The 24,097-nt window shown below is 40.3% G+C and overlaps 1 protein-coding gene across 2 annotated transcripts in view; it reads left to right on the top strand.

Moving 5' to 3' along the window:
• The window catches only part of cnksr2a (connector enhancer of kinase suppressor of Ras 2a), a 96,421-nt gene that overhangs the window by 62,386 nt on the left and 9,938 nt on the right, over positions 1-24,097 (top strand). For both annotated transcript variants that reach the window (XM_049565333.1, XM_049565334.1), the window contains exons 14-23: positions 2,980-3,031; positions 7,612-7,787; positions 10,417-10,490; positions 10,620-10,691; positions 14,660-14,727; positions 14,893-14,990; positions 15,527-15,745; positions 18,347-18,488; positions 22,367-22,591; positions 23,312-23,499. In XM_049565333.1, the coding sequence (XP_049421290.1) occupies positions 2,980-3,031; positions 7,612-7,787; positions 10,417-10,490; positions 10,620-10,691; positions 14,660-14,727; positions 14,893-14,990; positions 15,527-15,745; positions 18,347-18,488; positions 22,367-22,591; positions 23,312-23,499 (1,314 nt within the window). The remainder of the gene's footprint in view (positions 1-2,979; positions 3,032-7,611; positions 7,788-10,416; positions 10,491-10,619; positions 10,692-14,659; positions 14,728-14,892; positions 14,991-15,526; positions 15,746-18,346; positions 18,489-22,366; positions 22,592-23,311; positions 23,500-24,097) is intronic.

Here is a 24,097-nt window from a genome sequence, read left to right as displayed (position 1 = left end):
TGGGTGTCTTAACACCATTCATCTGCACACACTCCCTGCACTATGGTAACACAGACCTGGTTGAAAATTCCCTCTGGACCAAAACATGTGCCAAGTAATATTAGAGCGTCTTCAGTCAAACAATACCTGCATGTGATCCCTCGTGTGCTGGGGGTCTGATCCTGGAAAATGCTGACTCAGATTGGCAAACCTTATTTTACTGCCATCTCCAGAGCTGCTCTCCTTGCGGCGAACTGTCCATTCAATGTCTGCCTGGTTAGCACAGGCTAACCAAGTAGCAGTGGCTAACATCCAAGCTGTTAAACAATCTCAGCAAACTCACACTGAAACAAAAACAGCCCGACTCTGTCGTGAAACCCATGGATAACCGTTACGTAACGTTAGCTGTGTGATGCTAATATTTAGTCCTGTCACTTTTTGCCCTGACGGACTCTCATCAATCGTCCCCAGCGCGGAGTTCAACTCCCCCTTAGCAGCAGCTACAAACCCTAAAGTCTGTGATGATGTAAAGTAAAGCATGACACATTGACAGAGTTGGCAGTTTAGCTTGCCAAAATGCCACCTTGAAAGTATGTTTGTTCTACACACCACTTCATTCACATAATAGCTACTGAATGAAGAACTCTATCTGTATCGCTATCCTTTTAGGGAAACTGGTACTGGTGCTGGTATCATAATTTTTTAAACGATACCTAGCCCTTATTGTTGCCAATTCATTTTCAGTCAATCAATTTGTTCAGCTACATATTTACTATGCAGATGTGAATGCCATCAATCTTCTCTTTTTAGTCTTGCCAAGCAAATAGGCATACTTCCCAATACATCTGACTATTCCTTTAAAAGAATGTCAACAGCACAGCAATGAGCTCCAAACATCAAAAACATGGCCAGATATTCACCAAGAAGCAGTACTATCAGCATCTGAAGGGTGAAAAATACAGCTTGTTCTCCATTAGGTTGCAGGTAGTAGCTTGAAGATTGCATTATGTAGTTGCATAATGTGGATCAAACAAGGTTATGAAACTCCTCTGACTTCCCCCTCAGTTGCCTACTCAAAGTGAAAACTAGTTAAATGAGGAAACACTCTGCTTCCTCTCTGATTTGTTTTCATGCAGCGAGAGACTTAAGGAAAAACATTTGAGCTTTTAGCCCTGATGAAAATGTGTTGTAGTGGAGTGTGATCTGAGTGAATGCTGACTCGTTATTACCCCCCTGTCACTTCCATGACATCTGTCCGCCTCGCCTGTCCGTCTGAGCTCGGCACTCTCAGGTCCAGACAGTCAGTTTGGCTGGCGATGACCTTATATATCTTGACAGCATCTCTTTGGAAATTAAATGCATTACCATGTGTGTGTGTGTTTACGGTGTGCACGGGTGCTGCGATGGCAGATGGCGTGTCAGTGGGTGTGGGCGGGCCCATGTCATCTGTCTTGCTGAGCATGGGGCTGTGAATGGCCGAGCTCCAGGCTCTGACATGTGTAATATCGTGACATCAGAGCTGATCTGGTGCCTCATCTGACCTGTCGAGAGAGGTCACATCTCAGATCTGCTGGCCAAAGTTTATTTACATACATCAGAGGTTTGCAGAGGAGCTGAAGGGACAGGTGCATGAAAACTCCTTGGAGTCAGAACTCAGTAAAATCTGAACACATATGAAAGACATGAATCATTTTATATTCGTACATTTTTTTTATTTTATCATTTTATATTTTAAATTGTGACATTAAATGAAATATCTGTTTTAATTTACTGCTTTTACTATTCACCTTTGTGTTTATTCTCTATTTTATACTTTCTTTTTAAATGTATTTATCAATTTTCAATGTTATTTATATATTTATGTATAAGTTACCCTTGGCCCCCCCCCCCCCCCCCCCATGTATTTCCCTAAATTTATTTATTTATTTATGTATTTTATTTATCGTTGCCATTTATTTTCGAGACTATTTTTTGTACATTAAATGGCAAAATAATATTTAAAGTATATGTAATTGTAAAACATTGGACAAAAACAAATAATAAAGTAAAAAGAAATAAATCGTTAAAATTAAATAATAATGCATAAACAAATAATTTAGGGAGATAAATAGGTGAAAATGCAAAGGGAAAAAATGAATATATAAATTAAAGATTTAAGGAATGCAATTTAAAATGAATTTAAAATAATAAAAAAGTAAATGCAAAAATGAATAAATAAATTGAAAATTAATAAAAAATAACAAATAAAAGAACAAATTAAATAAGAAAGTAAATAAATAGGAGAATTTGTACAAAATGAAATAAAAAAGAAGCAAATTAAAAATGAAATTTAAAATAATATGACATTTTATCAGTTAAAGCATACCTACATTTATTTCTATTGTTATTTTTGCTACATTTAATGGCATATTTATTTATTGAGCAATTTTTTTTTTATTATTATTTTTTTTAATGTTGGCAGCTTGTGTCCTCGATTAAATGGTACGAAGTAACCAAAATGTAAACAAATACAGGCTAAAAATAGGGCTCAAGTTGTAGCCCATAGCTACAGTGTCTACAGACCTTGAAAACTCTTTTGGATGTTTGCCCTTCACATTTTGCTTACCAAAATTTTCTGTGAAATCCCCTGAGGCCCCTGAGCTCTATTTCTCTTATTTCCTCCATCACCTGAGTGCCCTCTTGTGCCACCCCTCCCTTCCCGTCTCTTTGTTCTATGTTTAGAGGTGTGAGAGTTGCTAAAGTCCTCCATGAGGCTGACTCTTCCACCCTGCCATGAGGGCATGTCGGTGTGAGAAAGAGATAATGAGGGAAAGAGAGCGTCCCTTTGTGTTCAAGTGTCTCCTGCCTCTTCTCCTCCTCTTTCGCTAAGATCTGTCATCTTTTATATCCCAGGATTCTTTGCAGTAAACAAAGGCCACTGATTCATCCTGACAGCCTGCTCTCTCTCTCTCTCCCCATCTCACCCTCCCTCTTCTTCTCTTCCTTCCAACCCGCTCTCAGACATACCAACAGTCCTCCTCTCTGCAGTCAAAGAACAGGAAGAAGAATAAAGGTAAGCAGTGGAGCCACCTGTTCGGTTTCCTCTTTTTTGTGTGTGAGCTGTCGTCACAGTGCAACACTTCACTCTTTCAGGGACGACAAGCTAATGGACGTTGTATAAAAATGTGAGAGCAGCTGCTGCTTCAGTTGAACCAATTATCCCAGTAACACTTTATTTTATGGGTCTGTAATTTGCTAATACATTTCCTCGAACGTTTCACAGAAAACAAAAATATGTATTTTGGTTGTAATTACAGATTAGACTACTGAGGTTTTATTGGTTTTATTTCATATTTTTTACAAGCAGAACCAAAGTGATTTCCATTAAATAAGAGGCTCCATATTAACTTAAATAAATACCGTTCATTAGTCTTTTATCATATTATTGGAAACGTTCTCCATTGTGTGCTTGGTTGTAGAAAATTTCCCATCCAGACATGATTTGAAGACATTAAAATATTCCGCCTTGCATAATAATTTGAGTCTGATACAGTCAGTCCAGAGTCTATTAATATGCAAATATTGCTCCTTTCACCACGATCGAATGCAAGAATTCTCCTACTTCAATGAAAATTCAAATGTAACCACTTTGATAGTTTTTCATGAGCAGCTGACCTGCTGTGCCTTGACTAAAAGACTCCTGTGGTTGTAACTAATTGGAAATTACAATTTAGAAAAGCGCCATTGATCACAGTGTTTTTCCTCATATTTAGTAGAATCTACAGTTACATAACATTGCCTTTCTAGGAAACTTAAGAAGTGGGCCTGCACATTTTTCTAGACAATGAGGGGTATTTTTTTGTTGGTGCCGGTGTGATTTTCGCTAATGTTTTATTTTAGTGGCTATTGTGATTGTTTCATTACACATATTCTACCGACCCTTTATTCATAGTATCAGTCTATACCATGGTACATAGAGCTGGCAATAGAGTTAATATTTGCAAGTATGTATTACTTACACTTGTCATAATATTACTGTCAGGGTTGAGTTTCCTACTAATTATTATTATCTGTTAAAAGGGGCTCAGGTCTTGAAGAGCTGAAACTCTTTGTTTGCTCAAATTCCCATGCAATGGTACATTGTGGACACATGAAATTTTCACCAATAATTGGAAGTTGTGAGCAAATGCTGCCCAAGAAATATGACTTCACTGTAGAAAATTACCTGTTGTCCTTTAAGAACTCCTTTTCCAAGCAGCTATAGCTTGACTATGTGACACTTTTCGGTGCAGTTGCGATAGTCTGTTCCAACCTCCAAAGTGGCGAGCCACATGTCTGCTGCTCAATCTAGTCCTGTTTCTCTGTTTGTGAAGACTGGTGTATATACATAAGCCACACAGACACTCATATGTCCTGATATTTCCGACTCATCTTAGGTGGGCTTCCATGTGTAACCCAGACATTCTAAAGACTGCTGTTCCTTCCTGGTTTTGGTAAATGAATACCATTGTTGAGTTTAGTCCTTGGATTGCCAGCGTATTCCTTCTGACCAAGGACGAATCAGGTGTTGCACGTTTCTAGCAACTACTACACACCCTGAACTTTACATCCACCTTGCCTGATGGGGGTGCTATAATTAAAGGTCAACTTTGAGAAGTTATTAATCCCACACTGTGAGTCAACTTGACACAAAACTTGGTACAGACCTCAAGAACCATTAAGGTCCGTCTGACAAGATTTTTCTGCCATTTGAATTTTTTGAAAAACCATTTGAATTTTTTGACATCTACTTCTAAACCATAGGTCCAATTTGTACCAAATTTTCTATGGATCATTATTATAAAAAGGCTTAGCAAAAGATATCAAAAGTTTGTCTATATGTCATTGCCTTTTGAAGTTTCTGACCAATGAACTTCAGAGGGGGCATGACTCAGGTCATAAATAGACCTAACTCCACAACCGCTGGGCCAATCATAATGAAACTTGCACCATATGCTCACATCAGTACCTCCTTATTTTTTATTTTATGTAACCTATATTTAACCAGGTAAGTCCCGTTGGGATCAACATTCTCTTTTTCAAGGGAGACCTGGCCAAGACAGCAGCATAAGAAAGAAACATACACCTGAAGCATACCCTGGAATTTTCATTTAAAATCACCATAAGGTGGCGCTACACATTAAAAAAAATGTGTTTGGCAAAACACAAATTAAAATAAAAATCATTGCAAAAGTATATGTTCCTTAACAATGTTGGATCACATGAGTAGAATTATTTTGAAATCACTCAGTGGGGGCACCATCAGTGCTGAACAGGTGCATTGTCCTGGCGCAAAAAGTGTCATTACACTTCTTCCAAGCATCACCAAACTCTGAAGATATAATTTATTAAGTTGTTGAAACATGTCCCCAAAATGTTTTAGCAGTTGACCCAAAGAGGGTGATGTCAAGAGGGGTGTGGCCCGATACAGATTTGGTCGCAATTGAACGACCTCAGTCCTTTGCAGCTTTCAGCCTTTAATGATCTGTGTTGACTTGAACCAGGAATCACTACTTGTAGCTATATTTTGTTTTGTTTTTGATTAATTGATTAGTCGTTTTAATCTATGAAATGGCCCACAGAGGTGATAAATAGCCATGACAGTTTCCAAACGCTCAAGGTGACCAACCAGCTGTTATGTTTTGATTAATTTATTAGTCATTTTAATCTATCAAATGGTCCACAGAAGTGATAAATGGCCATAACAATTTCAAAGCTCAAGGTGACCAACCAACCGTCAGAAACCTAAACAACAAACCTACACAGAGGAAAGTAGGTAATTTTCACCTGTAAAGCTGGAACCTGCTTTTTTCTTAATGTCTGCTTGATAAATGTTGTAAATGTTTAATTGGCTATTAAAAATGTTGATTAATTAATTAACCTTTAAACTGACTAATCCTTTCGGCACTTGTCAGCATTGCAGATATATTAGAGGTGATAGGACAGGCTGTTTGGGATCATTTATTAGTGTTTACGCACAAGTGAAAAGATGCTGTTTGCTTGAATGATCAATCACAGCTTGTTATGCAATTACTCTGGTGAGATATAGATTAAAAAGTTCACCGACTGCAACGATCTATATCACATAAGTTGAGAATTGATCCTGCTGGAGTTCAGCTCTCTACAAAAGAATCATTTCATCGTCAGGACAACACATTTTGGCGCAGAGATCTCTGTATTTGCATTTTAACACATCATATTCATCTTACAGATTTTTACGAGTCCTGACTGGACTGCAGGCGAGACAGCTTTCCATCTGTTTGCTTCATAGTGTACACTCTGTCCAGATGAAAATCCAGTGATTCACCGTCTCGCTATGTCACTGTTAAGCTGAAGCTACTTGTTATTTAGTGTAATATGTAGTATTAGATTTTAACTAAACAATTATTGTGGCCAAAAGAATTCATGCTAATCATATTATCACGATATCTATAGAGAATGTGTATATATACAGTTCTTTCATGACCTTTTTTGTTTTCTTTCTTCTGACATGTGAGCTCCTGCATCAGACGATGGTATCTTCAGTGTTTATCAAAAATGATAAATCCCTTAAATCCTTCTGCTTCCTCTTGAAGATTATTTTCCACCCTATTTGTCCACTCTCCAACTCCCTGCTATCAGTTTCTTTGCCTCTTTGACCAAAGCTTTTTTTCTCCTTTCACCACACTAACGAGGATCAACACATTGGAAGTGATTTTCTTTCACTTGCTTCACCATCTGCCATCGTGAGAAGCTCCGAAAGCTTTAGCTCCAGCTGCACTTTTTCGGGCGACAGCTTTGTTTGTTTACAGCAATTAAACCGAAGTTTAAATAGGATTTGATAATAATGATTTATTGATTGTTCTAAATGCTACGAGTAGCACTCTTATCACATGAGTAATGAAATATTAGATACTCCTTTTAGTCCATGGCTGAGGCAATCTTTTTTTTTTTAAACAGAACAAGTCTCTGCTGGATCCAGAAATTAAATTGGTGATGGTATCAGGCTGGCAGTGCTGAGCTGCTGCACAGAAATTGGAAATAAAAGGCGTTTTTGTACATTTCTTGGATGTATAGTTTCCTCTATATCACAGTATATAACTTATTAATTATCCTCAGATTCTCTCCAGACTTCAAATCTTTTCATGCTGCACATTTGAGCTTTAGTTTCCTTGTGTAGAAAGTTGTTTCCTTTAGAGATATACTGTACGCTGCACTTTCCATTGCTGCAGAAATGAATGGAATATTGAATAGCGTTCCCTTTAAGACATTTGATACAGCACAATAAAAGTTTCTTGGTGGCCCTCGACTGGGAGCCAAGTTTCCTCGGTAATCTCTAATGAGGAGCCTGTTGTGAAAAATGTTACAGGTCTTTCGTGCCAGAAGGAAAAAGGCAATTTTTATTAAACACCACTTACCTTACTGCACTGCAGCAGCGTTTTGTCAAATCCAAAAACTGAACTGTTGCCAAGAATTACTGCGATGTTGGGATGAGGCAATTTTATTCGCACTTCTGTGACAGAGTGAGCACTTACAAGCACCTTTTTGACTAACAATGTTTCACGCTTATTCTCGGTTTTCTCATTTACATCCCCTCTGTCTGTCTTCATGTGTGTCTTCTCTGTGTTGTTCCAGGACGGAGTTTGGCCTCCTTGAGTCGGAGGCGTGTTTCCTGCAAGGCGCTGGGCAGAGGAGACTGCGAGGGCTGGCTGTGGAGAAAGAGAGATGCAAAGGGTTACTTTTCTCAGAAATGGAAGAAGTACTGGTTTGTTTTGAAGGATAACTGCTTGTACTGGTACATCAATGAGGAGGTAAGTCTGATTTCGTATTTGTCCTCTCCTTTTCCAACCTCTTTTTAGTGATGCTACAATACAAGTGTCAGTTTTCCCAAAAGTGTAACATATTTCATTTTGTTGAAGAAGCTTCTGAAACAAAGAGGAAGTGATGAAATTTGTCATAATCTGTGCTTGCTGTCAGTTAATAGCAGCAATGCAAGTTTTTGAAACATTTATATTGGTGCTCTGTGACAAAGGGAGAGAACATGGTGCAGAAGTTACCCTGAAGCTTTATGCCAGGATATCACAGCTACAGGAACAGTTTGCCCCAGAGAAGCACTTTGGCAAGCAAAAGAGATTTCAGACTAATTTCAAATTAAATTTGTATAAAGTCTAAGTTTGCTGAAGTCTTAAAAGTGTTTCAAAGTCAAACTTTGTAGTTTTTAGCCATATAGCAGCAAGGGTTCATCGTCTAGGGATCATTTTAGTCGAAACTAAAATATAGTGCCCCAGGAATGAGTCCTAAAATCCGGAAATGAGTTTGTATTTTAGCACCCCCGGTTCCCTCGTCTTGACTTTTTTTAATGGGTTTATGGTTAGATGCCTGAAATAAAGTCTGTGGTTAACACTAGCTTGAGAGTCTTTCACATTCTTTTCTACGACTAAAAATATGTCGGTAAATAAGCCACTCGTGAATTCTGAAGCTTTTATGTGCTTTAAAAAAGGCAGTTGTGAACAAGTGGCTTAATTAGACTACAGAATGTCAACATGGGGAACACACCTTAACAGTCTTGTTGTGGTGGCGACGTTAAGTCATGCAACCATAGTGTAGTTAGGTTATAGTCTAATGTTAAATGTCTGACAATTGCATTAGGCTTCAAAAATGATAAAAGTGGTGTTCATTTATGAAGATTATCTTGCTGAACAAAACATGCATCATAATGTTTGTTTGCCACATAACTTATTTTCTGCAGTAATCCAAAATCCATTGGAAAAATCCCATTGGTTTGTGTATGAGGGAACAAGGGCAGCGCTAACTTGTGTCGGACTTAAAAAAAACATCATCCCTGGAGCACTCTATGTCGCAGCAACTATTAACTACAGGGAAATTTTATTTTGTGTTGATTTTTGCAGCCCCTGTGGACAGAAGTGGTAGTGTTCCCACGAGCACCACCGCCTCGCATCATAAAGATCTCGATCTGACTAGCAGATGCATTTGTTTTTTTCTTTTTAATTGGTGCGAGGGCTAGTACACGAAACAGAAATAGTGACATACAATAAATACAGGAGTAGACAGAAATGTGAGAACATACAAAATAAGACAAAACAAACAAACAATAATTTATTTTAGAAAAGAAAGTAAAAACAAATAATACAACACAGGCCCGGAGCGGCTAATCGGGAGGACCGGGACAATGAGTGAGCCGGTCTGATGTTTGGGTATCACGTATGCTGCTACCGTGGTCCCTGGGCCACCCCCACTGGCAGCTCTTTTTTTTGCAGACGCACACTGACGTGTGTGTGCAGGGGGGCGCTCAGATGTAGCGTCTTTTGCACGTACAAACCCATTACTTTCAATGTAGACGCACATCATGCGCGGCCAGAACCCATAGCGATGCCGTAGGGGCGCGCCTTCGGTGCAACGTGCGTTTATTCGTCACAGCTCCACGGACTTGCTTCTCCCGCTGGTGTTGTGTCAGATCCCGGTTCCCCCTCGGGCTGTGTCTCTCCCTCTTTCCCATGGAGTGCTGCCCCGTTTGAAAGGCGAAGGAAGCCCGTATGTGGAAAGACAGCGCCTCCAAGATGTAGAATGTGTATTATAGAAGAGAAACACACATTTCAGGACAGACATGACTTGTTTGTAACTATACCTTAACGTGCACTTGATGGCTTCTTCGCATATCCTGCATCTCTTTGGAGCATCGCATATCCTCAGACATTGATGCTACAGGTCTGCAAGATGCAATACAGCATACTCACAATTGTCACAACGTGCTTGATTTAGGGGCCTTACATACCATCTATTCACAATGGTGTGGATAGAAGTAACAACATAGTAACCTCCTGAAGTGTCGCCATGTTTGTTGTTTACGTCATGCAAACCCTGAAGTTCTATATGGTCTGAGATGTCTGGTGCCTCCCGTAACACTTGAAGTATATGGGCAGTTTTGTTCATGACGTAGCTGGTTGTATACACGAACGCATGGTTGAAAAGTAATTATATCTCTGGCCTTGTACCTCCTCTAGCACGAACACAAAATAACTGCTATCTATGGTGTCTCCACCCTCACACATGTAAACAAATGGACATGCAGGCTCACACCCAGACGTAGAGCCCTCTGCTGTTTACCATAATGGCCGTTCCAGACGGCTACTTTTTGGTCAGACTCCGGAACAAGTCTTGAAATGTCAAAATGATGTTTATTTGGACAGTGGTAGGAGACAAATACACATTGTTCTGAGTGAGTCCTCTGTTTCCTGAATCTCTACAGCGAGTGCAAAATTAGCACGACTCACAGAGTCACAACAGCCACATTTATGGGGAGATAAGCCAGATTGAAATGAACCAGAATTTTCCTGTAACATTTTTTCTTTAGCCTTCTCTATTCCTATCAGCTTATTATTTATCTTTCTCTTCATATGTTTGATCTCTCCTGCGGCTCAGGATGAGAAGGCAGAGGGTTTCGTCAGTCTTCCAGAGTTTAAGATCGACCGGGCCAGTGAATGTCGTAAGAAGTAGTAAGTGCACTATGAAAACACTCTGTTGCATATTCATGTGTTTATACTCCACATGCAGTTCACATGCTCTTATGTATAAATGTTTGCCTGCAAAAATAACTCCCTCTGTTTCCCCCCATGGCTCTCTAGTGCTTTCAAAGCGTGTCACCCCAAGGTCAAGAGTTTCTACTTCGCAGCAGATGGAGTGGATGACATGAACAGGTAAAGCAGCATGTGCTAAACACAGATGAAGGTTATGCAGAAGGGCAAACTCCCTGCAGGGTGGCAAGAGTGCAGCTTCCTGTTTACTATCCCCAAAGCGCAAGACAAATATGTTTTTCGTTTGATGTCAAAAGAAAGGCCTGTTTTTATTCGGGCAGTGTTGGGTATGAAAAACATCATTTGCAAGATATATTTCCATAGAGGCTTCAGTTTCGACCTGTGCAGAGACTCTCCAGACTCTGCTGTCATTTACATAATGATCTCTTCACTTCAGACAGGATGTTAATAAAACATCCTAAATACATAGTTTCACTTGTTTCCAATCAGTTTCAAAATGAAAATAATTCAGGATTTTACAAAAAATCCTGCAAAAGGTTAATTTATAGGGGAGTATAAACAAAACAGGTGAGCACTAGCCCACTAGGGGGATTATTTTTTACTTTTTGAGAGAGAAATAATCTCTAAGACCTTCCTAAATTATTTATTAAGGAACATTTGGGGAAATCTTTCTTGCTGAGGGTTGGATAAGAAGATGCAGCCAGTTAGCTTAGCTTAGCATAAAGACTGGAAGCAGGGGGAAACAGCTAGCCTGGCTGGAAAACCACATTTTTTTATTTTATACTTTGGAACCAAATAAGTCGTGTTATAATTTTTTCAGTTTATGGAAGGTGAACGACAAGAACCAGGTTACTTTAAAAAAAAACTGTCTTTTCATCACTAGCGGTGGTGGTAGCCACAGGTGGTTTAGCTAATGCTAACATTACATCAACAGGGTCTTCATTGCTGCTATGACACACCAAGCGGCAATGAAGTGCAGCTCGCCACCAGGTGATGTGTTTATGTGTTTCAGGCAAAAATAAATAAATTCTTTGTAACTCAGGTCAACATGTCAAAGGAGTCACAGGATTCTGTTTACAGATTTGTTGCAGGTTTTCTCTGGCTGAAATTTGGTGCTAACAGCACCAACATTTAGTTAGGCTGCACATTGGTGCAAAACAAAACAGCCGAAGCTCAGACCGCAGGACACACTTTACCGTTGCTCGGTGTGTTTTTGGCATAACGATAGCCTGCTGCTCCCAGCCTGCATTTAGTGACATAGGATTTGACTTCAGAAGTTCTGTTTTATCATCATAATGCGTTTGTTTTCTCTTTGTGTTGCTCTTTTGAGCCAGGCCAACAATATTGTAATGTAACATCACTAGACTAGCGGCAGGCAGGTGAGAACATGGACAGGTCAGCGTCATGTAGTGCCCCCAATGCCCACTGGGTAATTTGATTTAAATTTCTTTATTATCAGAAAAAAATCTGAAATTTGTCCTGAAACCCAGGACTTCAACTTTTTCACATAAATATACCTAAAAACAAAAAACGAAACAACATTTAACCGAGCAACAAAACCGTAATACAAACTCTACAAATCACATCACACATTATCAAAAGGGCATGCAATGCAACAAATTTTATTATTCCTATAACATACAGTGTCTGACCAGGTACACTGAGGCTACTTAAAAGTCATACTCTGATTTATTAGGTTGATTGACTGAGGAACAAAAGAGTTCCTCGGAATGTTCAAAGCCTGTGGGACTCTGTGATGGAAAAAAGTTGACCTTCTTTAGATAGAGTGTGAAAGGGATTGGTTGTGTTTGGTTTTATTTCCATTCGGAGACAACATTTCTTTTCGTGTATGCAGCTTGAAAACTTGACTGAAGCATTTGACCCAGTCTTGGAGGAGATACGTAGCAGTTTGTATAGTTAACTGACTCTGTGCTGCAGTCTGTATTATAGATTGGAAAACAATATCAGGATCTGTTTGTTTACTCCAAATGACCTCAGTCTCCTAAGACAGTATATGTGTTATACCGTCCTAGAGATGTCAGTGTTGGTTAGAGCTTAAGACTTAGGTTTGAAAATAAAAATATCTGGGGGTGTGGAGTTAGAAAGAAGTGAGAGACTATAATTAATCTATATGTGCACTCCAGGATAAAGAAGTGTCCACATAGATGGCCAAATGTTTATAGATGGAAACTCGTTCAATCAGGGTGTTATGGACAGTAACTGGTGGAGGATACGATTTCGATGGAAGACCAAAAATAGTGCAGGTCATGTCGGGCCATCAGGAATCGCTGGAAGAACCTGATACGGAGAGGGCAGATATGGCATCTTGTGAAAAGTGCTGGTGTGCAAGGAAAAGTAACAGTACACCAAACAGGAAAATGTAGAATGGCCCATTTTGTACCTCTGCATATATGAAAAAAGTTGCATGAAGCCTTTTGTGGGTCCAAAGGGAGCTGCATGAAGTCTGATAAATTGCCTCAAGTGATGTCAGTGTCGGTTAGAGCTTAAGACTTAGGTTTGAAAATAAAAATATCTGGGGGTGTGGAGTTAGAAAGAAGTGAGGTTACCAGACCTCTGCAGCTCCTCATCTTTGCTTGATGCTAGCGGCTAGAGGCTACTGACATAACACACACAAATCTTTGACCGTGGTGTCATTGTACTGTGGGTAATGTAGGCACCAGGTATGGACAAGGAAGAAGAATGCCTGGAATAAAAAACACAACATCTGGTTCTGCTGAATCAAGCTTTATACTTTTGTATACCTTCTTATCGGCAAAAGCTATGGCTGGAGGCATTATCCATCCATCCAGTTCTTGTGAATGTGATATCTCAAGAATGCTTTGAGGGAATTTCGCTGAATTTGGCAGAAACGTCCACTTGGACTCAGTGATGAACTAACTCGATTTTGGTCATCAGATGTCAGTGTAACCTCACAAAATATGCTTTGACTATAACTCAAGGATTTATGTATAATCATGACAACATTTCACACAATATGTCTGCAAAACACTTTACTGGCCATTACTCAGTCATGACTCGGTCATGACTTCATGACAACAAAAGGGGAGACATTTGGTCAGATACTGAATTGGTGACACTAACCTTGGGTTTCCACCTTGAAATTGGGCTGATTGAATAGATCTTTTGTGCTGCTGAGGGAAAATGTGTGTAAAGCATCCATGTTGTCACAGACATGGGTGTAAAGTGTAAGTGCAACTTGACTGGTGCGTGGAGGCATACAACAGCAAGGTGGTTACTTTGGATAAAAAACATTTATTAGCATTTTGAAATGGAGTACTCTTTGATCTAATATAGTTCTCTGTGAATGCATTTGGTTGTTCACAGTGGTGATGTGCATTCCTTGTGGGTTGTTCTAAAGTGATAGTTCACCCATCCTCCTAATATAATGGAGCTAGATGGCACTCAGCTTGTTGTGCTCAAAACACCTAAAAAATACATTTGAAAAAGTCAACAGCAATGTCTATTTACAGTAATCATGACCAGTGACTCAAGATAATCCACAGACCTTTGTTGTGAGGAATTTCATGTAGGAACTATTTTTTGCTATTGAAGTACACCCACCAAACAAATCACTGCGGAGAAGGAGGCGTGCATCTACTCATGGACGAGAGGCTCGTGCTTGTTCCAGCACAAAATGTAAACATGAATGCCGTCTTCCTCAGCTGAGCTGTAATGTTAGCTAGCTCAGCTGTGCTAGGTGGGCTAGAAGTGGATTCTCGCTTCTTCCGTTGATACGGTTGAAGTTTTTCAAATGTGTTTTTTTCTGGTGCTTTGAGCACCACAGACTGAGTGCAATCAAGTTCCATTATATTCAAAAGAAGGCAGACATCTCCACACTTGACACCTCATACCAAAACAATCTAGACTGAAACATAACACTAAAGGTAAAAGGAAAGTATGTGTTTTTGATTTTGGGGTGAACTGTCACTTTAATATGTTTCTCTATTAATACATTCAGTTGTGCTCATTGTTGATGGGCACTTTCTGAGGGTGCTAAGAAGCCTTTTGTGGATCATTTGTCTCACTATGTATTCCTCCTCCTTCTAACCCTTCTTTTATTATCAGTTATGTGATAAATCCATAAATCTGAACCTGAACCCTTCTGTTAGATGGCTGAGTCGTCTCAACCAGGCCGCCGTGGGCTACGCCGAGCGAGAGAGGATACGCCAGGAGCAGGGTGAGGGTTCATTACAGTGTCTTAAAGACATATAGTGTGCATATGGTACAGTATTTGTAGAACATTTTATGATATTTTTTATAATATTCCTACATAGATTTGGATGAAAGTATATTGATGCTGTTTCTGACTGTGTGTGTGTGTGTGTGTGTGGGTTTCCTGCAGATTACTGGAGTGAGAGTGAACATGAGGATGACACCACTTCCAGCCCCAAACAGGACAGTCCCCCACCTCCATACGATACCTACCCACGGCCTCCATCAGTGAGTCACGCACACACACTCATATAAAGTTCATGCTGTACTTGAAGGCAAAACTCAAGCTCGGTGCTCCTGCGCAATCCATTGTAACAGTTAAAGTTATTGCCAATTTAGCCTACAGGGAGTGGTGGAGCTAAATTTGGTATAATTGATGCTATAATTGCTTTGCTCTACTTTAGATGACTTGTATTTTTCAGTGTAGGATTAAATGAAAAGCTAAAACAACAACACTTTATTACAACAGCTCTTTAGTTTAAATAATCAGAGTCACCAGACAAGGCAAGATAATGATATTTAAAAATCTTTGTAATAAGAAGTCTTTAGTGTTTGCCTTTTTTCTACAGACACACATTTCCACTCATGTCCAAACACTCATTACTTCTCCTTTGTCTCTGTCTCTCCCTCACACACTTGTTCAGTCATTACCCTGCCTCCTTGCTAGATGAAATCCTTTTTTCAAGTATCTCATTACAGTTGAATGAGACCCGGTGATCAATTGACGTCTGCCACATCTTCACTTTTTCCTCTCTGCCTGTCAGATGAGTGCCTACTTGGAAGGCCGGACCACTCGACTGTCTTCCACAGAGACGTCTCGATCACGCTCCTCTCAGGAGGACTTCCTCTGTGGCGAGCCCCCAGCGGTGGCTGCAGAGCCGCAGTACCATCCCGGTCCTCTAGGTGGAGGCAACACACACAGTGGGAGGAAACCAGGAGGCAGCAGCAGCAGCGACGTGCAGTACAGATGTGATCCTGTAGAGGTGTGTGTCAGTCCATCCCGATGCTAGGTATTTCAACAACTAAAGGCCAGCTGGTTGCCCAAAACACCTTAAATTGACATTTGCTCTAAAGTCCAAGTTAAGGTTTCCCTCAATAAAATCAGTTGCACAAAAGACCCTTAAGCCTTCTCCTTAATGTTTTAATATGTTCACTTAAGTATTTAAGGTTTTCTCCAAGCAGCAACCTGCTAGAGAGCCAACACAGAAGTGCTAAAAAAATTGCAGTTCCTCATATGGCCACTTGAGGCTGGCTCCAAAATCAGTCCCCATAGACACACATGTTACAATGCTTTACTTTACAGCTGAAATAAACATCTCTACAGTCTGGTACAAAAAAAACCCAGTTTCGGTCTCTACAGCTTTTTCCCTGTTTATGACGACTGTACGAGGGATGAATTTTGATATAACTCACCTGTTTACATTTTATCAAAGCTTGATAGTATGTGTAATCAAGGCTGTGGCTGCTTTGGGTGACAGGTGGGTGCTGTCCGTTGACAAGTTGCTACCATGGCAACACGTTGGTTAGGTGACGTAACTACGACCTTACCCCAGATCAAGCCCCCAGGAACAGCGACAGGCTTTAAAGCCAATTACACATAGTGGCCAAACGTGGAATTACAACTTTGGGGTCCATCACATGATGCACTGGGGCCCAAAAATACTTTTTCCATAGACTTACATTGTGAAAGCCATGTCTGTAAATCAGTGGATACGTTTTTGAGCATCACAAACCCGGCAAAATAACTTGTTTCCCTATCTGGAGTCTAGAGGAGTATATATTGTATATTGTATATTTTGTTTTAATTAGCATAAACATTAACACTACCACAGTTAACAATAGCTGTCAGTGCGTTACTAACCAAGCTAGTAGCTAGCGTTAGGGTTAGCTCCACATTCTTGTCCAAATATGGTCACCTCTGGCTCCAAAAATCCAAGATTGCAAAGGCCAAAATGCTCAAGGCTTCAATATGGGAATCCATAAACAAATGAGGATATTACCCATTTTATAGATGTTTTTTTTCCTTATCTTGGTCTTATACTTAAGGAATCTCTTCAAGTTAGTTTAACTTTAACACAAAAGACCTTAGTAACCAAAGTGGGGAAAAAACATAAGGTACCTCTGACTCTTTCCATCTGACTATCTTAACCACAATGTGGTGATTATGGTGATTAATTCAAGATACTGAACACATCCAGAGAGGAGATGCACTTCACGATTGGCAACTGATTTTATACTGTAGATTTGACATTTGTTGTTTAATTTTTTACTTTCTACTTTTTTCATGATGTGCTTTTTTTATTGTATTCCTCCAGAAATATAATCTTTTCCTCCTCTGACCAGTTTGGTTTTTACATCTGCCATATTTTTACTATCTAAAGGCCATCTTTGTGAGATGATAAAAGGTAACGCGAGTGCAAGCAAACAGTCTCCATGGAAACTGTAGAATTTTGTTGCTGTAAAAACTCTTTCAATGCAGTAAAGCCCTTAATATTTTTCCATTACTAAGAAAACCTTTAAAAGGATTCTGTGCAACACACTTGGGTAAATCCCTCAGCCAAGGAGAAATTAAGCCTTAAATGTCATATTTAAGGAGACAACTAAAGGTGTGTTGTGTAAGCCACTCTATCATCATTGCTGTGAATATTCATGGTCCACAGACAATTAATAGTAGAATTTTGTGCGCCCTCATGCCACCTTACCCCCCAACCCTCTTTATTTTGCACTCTGTTAGTTTTCAGGCTGAAATGTCAAACTTGCACACGTCATGTCACAATGTAATTGGCACACAATTAGCTGATTACATCCATCCTACCAGTAGGGACTCTGGATTTAATTACCTTAGAAATTATTATAATGGCTTTTGTTCCAGACAAAATGTACATTTCGAAGCCCCGCTGCTATCAAGGCTCTGAGGGTGAAGTCTCAGTATGCTGTTTGCACATCCAGCACATTTGTAGTGTTGAGCATGATAAATCTTTCATTTATTCATGATTCTTTAAATTCACCAAATCCAGCAGTTTGGGAAATTAGTTTTTTGAAATTCATATAAATTATACAAAAATATGCAGTTTAAAGTTACCAGGCTCTTAACTTTAACTTGTTTTTTCACGGGAAGTGAAGTGGAGCAGCCATATCAGAATCAAATGAGCTGTTGTGAATAAAATATGAGTGCTCTTCCTCTGGATTCTTTTTTTTTTTTTTTTTAAGATATTTTTTGGGGCATTTTTTAGCCTTTATTTGATAGGACAAGGACAAGTGGGTGGGGGGGGAGGGGGAGTGACATGCAGCGGGGGGCCACAGGCTGGGGTCGAGCCTGGGCCACTATACATGGGGTGCCTGCTCTACCACTAATCCACCGACGCCCCCCTCTGGATTCTTTATTGGGATCTCCATTAGTTACTCTTCCTGGGTCTATATTCAAATAACATAAATACAGCCAACAATGTTTGCATTTAAACTACATACAGTGAATGATAATGTTATTATTGGATAATGCGAGTTGCCATGATCAACAGGGGACACGTGGATGATATTGCTCTTGCGAAAAATACTTGACGTTCTGTCTTTGTTCTTTTTTGTAGTACCGATCCAGTCCCGCAGGGGGCAGCAGTGAGACAGGGTCTCCAGGCCGCTCTTCCTCATCTCAGAGACGTTCGTGGCAGGACCTTATTGAGACACCGTTGACTGAAGCTGGACTGCACTACCTACAAACTGGGCCACTAGGTAACACACAAACAACCAGTTAGTTTAACACTTAATAATTTTTATGACAATAGCCGCATAAAAATTGAGTTACTTCCATTCTCATGTATATGATACCTCAAAAGGGCCTTATGAGACTTTATTCAGATTTGATACAAACATCCACTTTGAGTCAAGGATGAACTGTTCAGCCTCACAAAAGATAACTGGCTATACCTCAAAAATTCATATGCTAATTACGACAACATTTCACACAAATGTCTAATAGCATTGAATGATGAAGTGATGACATTTTATATCTACAAGGTCAAAGGTTGTAGTTTTATTTTATTTACTTATTTTTATAAATCGCTTGAATACTATTATAGGGTCACAGATCCCCAGTTTGGGCTTCTCATGAGTTCTTTTACATTCAGGTCACAGAATTAAAGCTAAATAATACCGTGTGATATTTAAAGGGGACCTACTATGCTCATTTGCTTTTTCATACTTGTATTTTGGGTTTCTTCTAGAATATGTTTGCATGCCTTAATGTTCAAAAACACTTTATTATCCTCATACTGTCTTTGCTGGAACACCTTGGGCTCTAGTTTCGCAGACCGGGCAAGGTGGAGGCGCAGCGCACCTGCGCTTCGCCAACTGGGTGTGGCCAGGCAGATTTTGCAAGTTTTGCACACCGTGCGCCTGGTGCAGCTACGCCTCTTTCCCACCTCCGTCCCTCCTACCTGCGCAAGTCGGAAAGAGGGAGGAGAGAAGGCGTGGAGTGGGTTTTACACACATCACACCAATCAAATGAGCCCCTCTCCTCACCCTTAAATGCGAATGCAAATGTGTTAATGAGAGTTTACACAATTCGCCATGGCAGAAGAGAGCAGCAGCGTCAGACGGCCAAACTTCCCCCAGGAGGAAACTGATGTTTTGGTCCGGGAGGTCCAAGCTCGCAGTGTCCGAATATACGGAACTGCGAGCAGACCTCCACGGGCTGATGATGCAAAGGTAGCCTGGGAGGAGGTCACCACAATTGTAAATCAATGTTGCGTTTCTCTCGTGCACGCATGCGCTCTCTCTTTCTCTCTCACAGTCTCACTGTGTTTCTTATCTTTTGACTTTTCTAAGATGACAGATGCTGAATATATACTCCCTATCTGATGCTGTGGCTGTTTGTGGTTGGCTGAGAGGGATGTGAACTCATTAGTTTGCAGCTGTGTTAATCAAATCAGGTTGGGTTTCCATTACTCGTGCCAAACGGTGCCAAACGGTGCCAATCCCCTTTGATCTGACATCAGATGTGACGGGACAGTCGATACAGAGATACATTTATGTGCTGATTGCAGATAGTTGCATTGAATAGTGTTTTTTTTGGGGTATTTATTGCATCATTAATATGCCTGATATTCTGGAAACCTGCCAAACCAGCCAAACTTCCGCTACACCGGCTGCGCTCCGCCTGCGCTGATAGTAGACGTGGTTTCAGTTGGCGAGCTTTAAGCGCACCTTCGGTGAAGCCTTTTGGCATGAAACTGTCACTTCGCCAAGCTGGATCTGTCGACACCTCCCCCTGCTGCGCTGCCACACCCATCTCAGCGCACCTCGGTCTGCCAAACTACCAAACTGAGCGCGCCTCAGGTTGCGCTGCTCGAAACTAGCTCTGCGCGGGGTTCGCCACCCTGCGTCATCCTGTGCTGCGCTGGGAAACTAGAGCCCCTTCTGTCTTAGGACGCTCCATTTTAGCACCTGTCTCTTTGAGTCCCCCTCCTGCAAAAGCCCAGTCTGCTCTGACTGGTCAGTGTTTTCTGGTCTTCCACATCTTGGCATCTCTGCACTACCATTGCAGCTGGGGGAATGACTGTAACTGTCAGAGTATAGTGACACTTACTCCTGTGGAAAATCACCAAGAAAAGCGGAATATGAAAAATATGAAAAGCAGAATATGAAATTAAAGAGAAACTGACAACAACAGTAACCAAGATTACATGTTTCCCTGATGTTAGCATGTAGCTACATGTAGCAATGTCCTTGCAGCAGGGGAATGACTGTAACAGAATATGGCCGCACTTCCTACAGTGAAAAATCACCAATCAAAGCTTCTAAACCAAAATCTTACACAATCTAACATGTTCCAGCAGGAATATTATCTGCCAAACATTTGAAGTGCTGTGCCTGAAGCAGAAGACCTTATTAAGAAATCTGTCATAATGTGACATCAGCTTGTCTTGAAAGTAGGAAAAGTGTTGTAAAACCGTATTCAGAACAGGGAGGTTTTTGCTCACCTTAATTACTTTTACATACGTTTACCTCATTACTGAAACTTTGGTCACATTTAATATGATCACATGACAGTAGTCGGGTTTCCATCCACCTATTTTTATTTGCATTTTCAACAATTGCAGAAAAAAAACTTGAATGGAAACACCAGAAATTCGAAAAAAGGCCGAAATATCGCAAAAAAGTTTTTAGCGAATAAACTATGACGTAGGCTACCGAATCCTACTTCTACTTCACACACACACCTGTGTGAACTTAGAGAGAGGTAATTACTCCAGTGTCAGGTGAGTGTAGGCTATTTCACAGCTTACCTGAACAGACTGGATGTGTTGAATACCGCTGCATCATGTGCGCTGCCTGGTGTACCAACACAGACATCACGGTATTGTGTAGGCTACGCTGACAACACTGATATGAGTGTGATGAGAGCTCTCACAATAGCCAAGAAGTTCCCAAGGAATCTCTCCATCTCGTCGTAGTCATGGATGTGCCGGTAATTGTTTATATCAGTTGTGGACGTGAGACGTTCTCAGTGACGTCATCTCACGGCGCCCTCTTCTTCTACGGGTGTTCTTCTGCATTTTATTTTTCATGAGAAGCGCCACCTTCTGCTCGACCTGTTGACTCCCAATACTCGCAAAACAATAATGAATGGAAACGTGCATAAATTTGCATTTTCTTTTGCGCATTTTCACAAAATTTGCTTAAAGTTTGCGATACATTTGGATGTAAACCCAGCTATTGTGACTAAAGACAGAAAATAAGGAAAAGCATAATAAGTCACCTTTAACAACTCCTACCATTTATCTGAAGGTGTTTCCAGAATCCTTAAAGACTCTCTCTCCACTGCATGATAATAAATGTTTTTTTAAGTAATATCTCAAGTTGCCATGTTTCTAAGGGGGCTGAAGGTAACACAGCAAGCTACACATATTAATAGGACATGGAAATTTGACACGGACTGATGTATTGTACAAACTTGTCGTACATTTGCAGTATGTGTGATTGATAGTCTTCCTCCAAATAGCACATCACTCCATAGAGAATTAACTGACACAGAAAAAGAGTTAAGTTTTAAAACATTGTGTTAGTACTTTTAATGCAGAAAATATTTGTTTTTTTCTTTCAAATTTAATTTGACTATAAACCCAACAAGATCTTATTTTCAAGGAGATCCTCAGGCACTTAATTATATAAAAATGATTAAATAAATAATAATAAAGATGATAAATCAAGCAATCCAAACCATTAAAAAAAATCATCAACAAGAATACACATAAGAGCTCACCCTCCCACAGCACACGCGCGCGCACACACACACACACACCCACACACACACATTACATCTCTGTCAAAAGTGTAATTTGCACAAAATTAACAAGAAATAAAACAAACAGACGTTGCCAGATTGTCAGTAAACATGTAGCTGGAGAGGTTTAGATTGGATATTATATATCTTTAATTATTGCTCCATGTTTACTTGTTGTTTTATTTTTAATTGTTTTGTTTGTGTCTATGTTTTATGTGTGAACTTTATGTTCTTTTACAAATGAGTGATACAATCAGTGGTTGATTATTTTAATTGAAGAAAACAAAGAAAATGTGAACTGTATTTTCTTGTCTTCACGTTACAGAGGACGCCGTCTTCGCTGAGCCCGGTCCGGGCAGTGGGACTATGATGGCCGGTGCAGTTTACACTCTCCCTGCACAGAGGAATGTCCCGTTGCCCATGGCGATGCAGAGGCTGATTCCTATGGCAACACAGGGAGGGAAACCCCGCAGCTTCACACTGCCACGAGACAGCAACCTACACACACTCCTCGCGGCCCCTGCGAAAGAAGAACAGCAAACACACAACGGTGAGTTTAGTCAGGGACATACATGTACTGTGAAACACGTGGACACAAACAAGAGGAGGCAGTGAACACATGTAGCTCTGTGCTGAGTGATTGTGTGGGTGGACGTCAAGTAAGAGCAGAACAGGAAAAATGTGTCTCACATTGAGTGACAGCCACAAGAGACCGAAAAAAAAGATTTTTTTTTTTTTTTTTTTTTTTTAAGGTGAAGACGTCAGCACATGTGCCAGAAATAAAAAACGCTCTGAGGCAGACACATTTCCATTTAAATCATCATCAGTATCGAGTAGAGTAACACACACTCCAGTATTACACTGATCTAATGAGGCTAATGAGACAATGGTGCACTGGTTGCCAAGGTGAACCCAGCAGCATGCTGAAAGAAAAGTGCCAAACCAGAATAGTAAACAATGAAATATAATAACCATGTGAATTCTCATTTAGCCAGTCAAGCAGAGGAAACAAAAAGTGGAGAGGACATCCCTGAGGCTGGAGGGGAAGAGAGCACTACTTTATCATCATTAATAATACAAGTCATTACACTGTAAAGCAGAGGTGTTGAGGTGTGTGCTGCTGTCCTCCAGTGGTTACCAGGAGATATAACTCAATCTAATCAGATTTTTGACAGGTCTTTAGCCTTTAGCTTCACATCATGTGAATGGAGGAGTGGAGGAGGGTTTAAATCATCATTAAGTGACTGATTTACTGTCTCTCTCTCTAAAGGCGGCAGTGAGGGTGCATCCCTGGGCGACCTGTTTCGTGCTTGTGAGCAGGGTGGGGTATGTCCACTGGGTCGCGGGTCGGACACCAAAGGTCAGTCAGAGTGCAGGCAGTCCTTTCTCCGACGGGCCGCCGACCCTCAGCTCAATGACCGCCTGCACCGCCTCCGCATACTGACCTCCACACTGAAGGTATGATCACGCACAAAGACACGTGTTGTAAATATATGGGCATAAATGTGTACACACAAACACACAGGAACACACATACATGGATATCATGCACACTAAAAGCTGGTACAAGGTAAGAAATAAAAAACATTTTCAGGCCTTTTTTGAGGTGATTTTATTAATTTTTATTTCAAATTTTAAAAAGATTTTGAAAAGATTTGAAAGTTATAATCCTTAAGATTTCGGACCTGATTGATTTGGTGGCACCTGCTCCTGGTGGTATCAACAAGCGCGGTTTTAAAACTATTTTTCTTTTTAAACTACTAACAAACACTTGTTGAGCAGCGACTTTGCCAGAAATATAACATAAGAGCAACTGATGTGTGTGTTTCCAGTGCAGCCAAACAAACAAAGTAGGGCAAAAATAACTGTAACTGTGATCTGCTGTTGCCCATGAGGCTCTTAATCGAACAGCTCACTGTGGCTGCAATATTTAAAACATATCTGTGGTCAAAGAATGCAAAATGATCGTTATCTTGATTTGTAGAAGATTTATTGATGCATAAGTGCCGTCAATCTCTGTGACAAATACATTGGAATTTCTGTGAGTGCTTCTCAC

The sequence above is a fragment of the Epinephelus fuscoguttatus genome, linkage group LG21, assembly GCF_011397635.1.
Source record: "Epinephelus fuscoguttatus linkage group LG21, E.fuscoguttatus.final_Chr_v1".
Taxonomy (NCBI): domain Eukaryota; kingdom Metazoa; phylum Chordata; class Actinopteri; order Perciformes; family Serranidae; genus Epinephelus; species Epinephelus fuscoguttatus.
The sequence above is the reverse complement of the archived record's forward strand: the minus strand, read 5'-3'. Positions and strand labels throughout refer to the sequence as shown.